Raw genomic sequence first — 5,970 nt, forward strand, 5'->3', positions numbered from 1 at the left:
TTGATTTTAGATATAACTAATATGATTATATATATATATAATACAACCAAGCTTGTCAGATTTTTTGAGCCTCATGACATTCACAATAGACAATGCAAGGCCAAGCAAAATGGCTATATATGACATATCAATTAGGCACATTCAACGCAACTTGCACTTATTTTACACTGCATATGCCAATTGGTTCTTTGCCTTACATCATTATTATTCGCTTTCCATTAATCCTCTTAGAATTTACATGTGAGAGCACGTTTTCTGACTGCTAGTGAACCACATTGAATATGCATGCATTTCTAATTTGGACCCCCTTCAACTACTACTATATGCATAAAGTGGTATATATTACATTTTGAGTAAAAAAAATTAACTTGAAAATATACATGATCGAATTTTAAAATCCAAACTTAGCTAGTATATGTATTAAGATAATTAACTCATATAAAGATATTTTTGTATAAAAATAATAGTTAAAAATTATTGCATCATTTGACTAAATCTAAATTATTATTTTTAGATAGATATTCAGCTGGGCTATATTAATAAACAGTAATCATTGTAGAGGACCTATTCCATAGTGTTGCAAAATTGTGTGTAAGAGAGCGGTTGTTTATTATGGAGCAACCGCACTAATTAAGAATATGACATGAGGGTTTAAGATACTATTGAGTAAAACGTTTTCAGGAAAAGGAGGGACAGGTGCACGAAATGTCATGAAGTAAAAAATAGCTAGCAAGTACCAACCCAAAGAGTAGTACTACTTTCCTATATATAAGTAACACAAAATATAATATAAAGTACTAGCTAGAAGCTAGTAGTTCCTATAAGGCTATGACCATTTCTATCCCTTTCAGTAACACATTACTTAGGCATATATAGGGCATAGGCACTCTCACTAGCACAGAACACTATGTCAAATAAATCGACCAAGACGTGCACTCCTGACATTTGATATGGCTATGGCTAAATAAATACAAGTGGGTAATAATGCCTATTCTTTATTTTTGCTATCTTGCATTCAATACCTACCTAACCTAACTCGTCCTTTAACATATCTCTCCTGTGAAAATTAGTTTCCTTTTAATAATTAGTTATGAAAGTAAGTATTTGTATTTTTGAAAAATTTTCAAACATGCCAGAAATACTAGTATTTTGATAATTTTAATTATTGAAAATTTCCCTATATTTTTTCTGTTTTCTTCACAAATAATAAATGGTTTTATGTACGGGAATAGAATATAAAGTGTGTACAAACTACAAAGTAGAGTGAGTGTGAAAAGAAAAGGAGGGTTGGTTATAGCTACAAAGCTGAATATGCAGAACAGTTTTTGTGTCCGCACGTTTAATTTATGCAATAAAGCCCGTGAAAGTTAAGTGGAATCTTTATTTGTATAAAGAGCTAGAGAATAGAGCAGCCTCTTGTATGTAACGAATATGGTACCATAATATATATCCGCTTGTCCCTTAGCCCTTTGCTTGTTTAATTTATTAATCTTCTTCATTTATTTATTTATGCGCTCTAATCATACACATATCAATTCATGTGTATTTTTATAACAGCGCAAGTAGTTGTAATGTAAAGAGCAGTATGTATTATGGTTTGTGTCTTGGTGAAGCGGAGTAGTTAGCATGTATGGTTTAAGAAACTAAGAATTGGATTTGTAGGGCTAAGCAGAAGAGAGAGATGAAGACAAGGGTACTATTAACGAACAGAGACACATGTCAGAATAGTGTGGGTCATGCTGCCATGTGCCATGTCTGCTCTTTCCTTGCACCACTCTGATCAATACACATCCACCTATTCTATTCCTTGCATACAATAATACACTTAAATTTAATTACACAGGAGCATATACAGGAATAAATCCTTAAAGAATTTTGAAGAAGATGTTTTTGTCTTTAAAAAGATTTTATTATATTAAAATTTTAAATTTTATAAAAATAAAATATATAGATTATTTACTTATTTTGTCATATTTTTGAAAATTTATTTATCTAAATAAAAACAACAAATTTTGTTATATTAAAATTTTAAATTTTATAAAAATAAAATATATAGATTATTTACTTATTTTGTCATATTTTTGAAAATTTATTTATCTAAATAAAAACAACAAATTTTGTTATATTAAAATTTTAAATTTTATAAAAATAAAATATATAGATTATTTACTTATTTTGTCATATTTTTGAAAATTTATTTATCTAAATAAAAACAACAAATTTTGTTATATTAAAATTTTAAATTTTATAAAAATAAAATATATAGATTATTTACTTATTTTGTCATATTTTTGAAAATTTATTTATCTAAATAAAAACAACAAATTTTGTTATATTAAAATTTTAAATTTTATAAAAATAAAATATATAGATTATTTACTTATTTTGTCATATTTTTGAAAATTTATTTATCTAAATAAAAACAACAAATTTTGTTATATTAAAATTTTAAATTTTATAAAAATAAAATATATAGATTATTTACTTATTTTGTCATATTTTTGAAAATTTATTTATCTAAATAAAAACAACAAATTTTGTTATATTAAAATTTTAAATTTTATAAAAATAAAATATATAGATTATTTACTTATTTTGTCATATTTTTGAAAATTTATTTATCTAAATAAAAACAACAAATTTTGTTATATTAAAATTTTAAATTTTATAAAAATAAAATATATAGATTATTTACTTATTTTGTCATATTTTTGAAAATTTATTTATCTAAATAAAAACAACAAATTTTGTTATATTAAAATTTTAAATTTTATAAAAATAAAATATATAGATTAATTACATATATATTTTTTACAAATTTTAAATATCAATGTAATAACAGTTTTTGAAGATAATTTTTTTAAAAAAACCTATTTGTCTATGTAATCATTATATAGTTATGCTTTTGTCCTTTATATCATTTACTTTTGTATTCCTTAGGATTTCAAATCTTTTAGTCACATCTCACATGCTCCAAGACAAATAATACTGAATAATTTTACATTTTTATTCTCTTGCATGTTTGAGTGAAAATGCATCCATAATATGCAATTTCGTATTATATTGTTTTCCTTATACATTTCTGTAATAGATTAACATTTAAGCGTTCAGATACCCATTCGGTAGTGCATACAATATAATCGTGGAATCAGTGCAAGTAAATAACCATGTTCTTTCTACTACATAAGTTCATGAATTTTTCCTCATACATTCGTCTAAACGTCACTTTTACTTTGATCTCTCTAGTCTCTATTACTTATAGTACGAAAGTAGTAGTGAATTTTTTTTTGTTTTTTTGGTATTAAGTAGTATAGAATTTTTCATTATTATGTTGCTGTACTTGGTCCGAGGTAACAAACTGAATCACTGGGCCTGAAAAGGCATAATATCACTAGCTCTAAACGAAGATCTATGTTTACACGATTAACATTACCCAAATAGAGAACATTCCAAAATAGCAAATGGTAGTACTATGTATGGGTCCGTTTCCTTGGGCTTAATCTAAGTGTTTATTTCATCAAGAAAGCAACGAAGAGTAGGTATATTAAACAGGCTTTGTGCTTAGCCCAATGGATATGCAAAATAGGAAACAGAGGGAATGAACACTTTAGACCTAAGACGGAAAAGAGGGGAGAAAGGAGAGACACTGAACACCACATCCGAAAAAAAAAACAGAGAGAGATGCTGAACACCTATCTTATACAAGATTGAGGAAGTTGCCATCAGCAATACATGTTTGAAATTTGAAAATGCCTGATGTAATGACGTTTCTTTCGGTAATGTTGCAGCTTTTTTTATTTTATTTTTGAGAAGAAAGAGATACTAAATCTATGAAATTATGCCATGCATAGTGTATATCATAAGCTAAATAAGTGATTAAGTGAGATTCAACTAATATTAGTGCGTGCAAACCTGAAATATTATTATAATAAAGTAAGTTTACAAGAATAACATGATTTAATAGACCTTGTTTAAGTTGTATTTACTGTGCCTCATACTTTACAATTAAGTGAACATTGACATCATCGAAAGGGGATGTAGCTCAGATGGTAGAGCGCTCGCTTAGCATGCGAGAGGTACGGGGATCGATACCCCGCATCTCCAACTTATCAATGACTTTTTATCTACTTAGTTGCTCACCAGTGTTGCATGTTTCTTCTGCGTTGAGATGGGGAAAGAAGGAATTCACCATTGGACAATCGTAATTGAGATCAGCAGGCCTTGCATATTTATGCCTTCATCACACACATGAATATAATTAACATACACAAATAGCAAATTAAGGACAATAAAATGATGGTTAATTACCACTCCTGATCAATGAGCATCTCATCTGTCAATCCAAATCGTCTTAGCTCTTCCTCATCGTGATGCATCAGTAAGCTATACCTGCATGTGTATTTAATTTGTATACATACTTTATGACAATATACATGAGAATTATAAGGGTTTGAATTACCTTCCACCATAACCTCTTTCCATGACAAGCATATTACCATTGTTCAAATTATGGAGGCCTTCGAACTGGGCAACGGTCCACTTGAACCACCTCATAAGAAATACTCGAATGGTTAGACCGTGGGAAACGATGACCAAGCTCATGTCCACGTGGCGTTCCGCAGGTGGCTGAAAGCGCCCTATGTTAATATCTGCTCTAAGGGTTTCTCTGAATCCCGTGATTCTATCATACACATCTGCAGCAGATTCTCCATTAGGGAAGCGGTAAAAGAAACGACCATAGAGCTGGCGCATTGCTTTCTCCACTCTCATCTTCTCTCTGTTCTGGAAATTGCCAAAATCTTGTTCTCGGAGGCGTGGCTCTTCTCTGAAGCCAGCGATTCTGTGGCGTGGGAAGGGGCGAGCGAGGCTCTGGAGGGTTTCAAGGGTCCTCCGATAAGGTGAGACGTAGAAGTAGAGTTGCCAGTTGTGGTCACCGTCTTTCTGGATGATGTCGTTGATGCGGCGGCCGCATTCCTCCGATTGAGCCTTGCCTTTGCTCGTGAGTCCAATCTTGGGATCAGCTACCCTCGCGTACACGCTCTCGTCCACGTTCCCTTGGCTCTCACCGTGCCGAACTAATATTATTCTCTTTGGCCGCGGAGGAATACACTCCACGCTCCTCACAGGATTCTTCTCTGGGAATCTTTGGGAGTCATTATTATTGCCGTTTGTTCCTTTTATATGGTGATGGCCATGGCAGCACTCGATTCTTGTTGCAAGTTGCAAAGGCAACGCACCCATCACCTTAACTATCAAAATAGCTCTCTCTGCTTTGTTCGTCGGAAGCAATAGCAGCCTCAAGTGCTTGATTTCACTTGGAGGCACGGAGACGGACTCAGTGGGGGTGGGGCCCGCACTCTACCATCTGTCCATCTTCAATCGTCCAATCACGAAAGTAGCTTTCAGTCATTTTCTTTTTACTTTTTTTTTTGGGCCTTCATTGAGCCCATACTCCCCGAATAAGAGAAATTGAGGGAGTTTGTTCGAATGCTTGTAATTGGTTTTGGGATTCTGGATTGCTGTAACGAGTGGGTCGATTTCTCATACGGATTGGGTTCTCCGTCCGGGCAGGCCGCTTCTCTGGGCCAAATCCGTTAAAAAAAAAAAAACAGATATTAATCTCTTCATCTCTTGGCTCTTCATATTTGATAATGATAACTAGAGATTTGGGCTTGGTTTAGTAAAATTTTTTAGATAGGTGTTTATGCTTTTTAAAAGCACAAACTCTTCATTTTGTGTTTAGTAAATAAAAAAGACTAAGTGTTTGTACTTGCAGTTTTTAAAAGATCGGGATACTTTTAAAAACAACTAAGGTGGAGCTTATATATGATGCATGGACACTGACATGGACACCAGACACGACATGACACGGAACACATCGACACGCGAATTTTATAATTTTATAAGACACGGGAACACATACATATAAAATATAAAGTATTTTTTAAATAAATCGTAATGATATTTGAT

At 31.7% G+C, this 5,970-nt stretch overlaps 1 protein-coding gene and 1 non-coding gene across 2 annotated transcripts; one reads left to right on the forward strand and one right to left on the reverse strand.

Annotated features, from left to right (window-relative positions):
- LOC107643085 (phosphoglycerate mutase-like protein AT74H) lies at positions 3,898-5,500 on the reverse strand. Its single transcript, XM_016346645.2, has 3 exons — positions 4,460-5,500; positions 4,309-4,389; positions 3,898-4,235 (listed from the first exon to the last, which is right to left on the reverse strand). Exons 1-3 carry the CDS (start codon positions 5,239-5,241, stop codon positions 4,121-4,123), a joined length of 978 nt encoding a protein of 325 aa, XP_016202131.1. The 5' UTR covers positions 5,242-5,500; the 3' UTR covers positions 3,898-4,120.
- Positions 4,032-4,104, forward strand: TRNAA-AGC. The gene has a single exon. It is a non-coding gene; the product is annotated as a tRNA-Ala (tRNA).

The sequence above is a fragment of the Arachis ipaensis genome, chromosome B05 (assembly GCF_000816755.2).
Source record: "Arachis ipaensis cultivar K30076 chromosome B05, Araip1.1, whole genome shotgun sequence".
Taxonomy (NCBI): Eukaryota; Viridiplantae; Streptophyta; class Magnoliopsida; order Fabales; family Fabaceae; genus Arachis; species Arachis ipaensis.

Coding starts and splice junctions, on each gene's coding strand:
- LOC107643085 (XM_016346645.2), bottom strand. CDS start 5,241: ATGGGTGCGTTGCCTTTGCAACTTGCAACAAGAATCGAGTGCTGCCAT. Junction 4,390..4,459: donor GAAAGAGGTTATGGTGGAAG/GTAATTCAAACC, acceptor ATACACATGCAG/GTATAGCTTACTGATGCATC. Junction 4,236..4,308: donor ATGCTCATTGATCAGGAGTG/GTAATTAACCAT, acceptor TGTGTGATGAAG/GCATAAATATGCAAGGCCTG.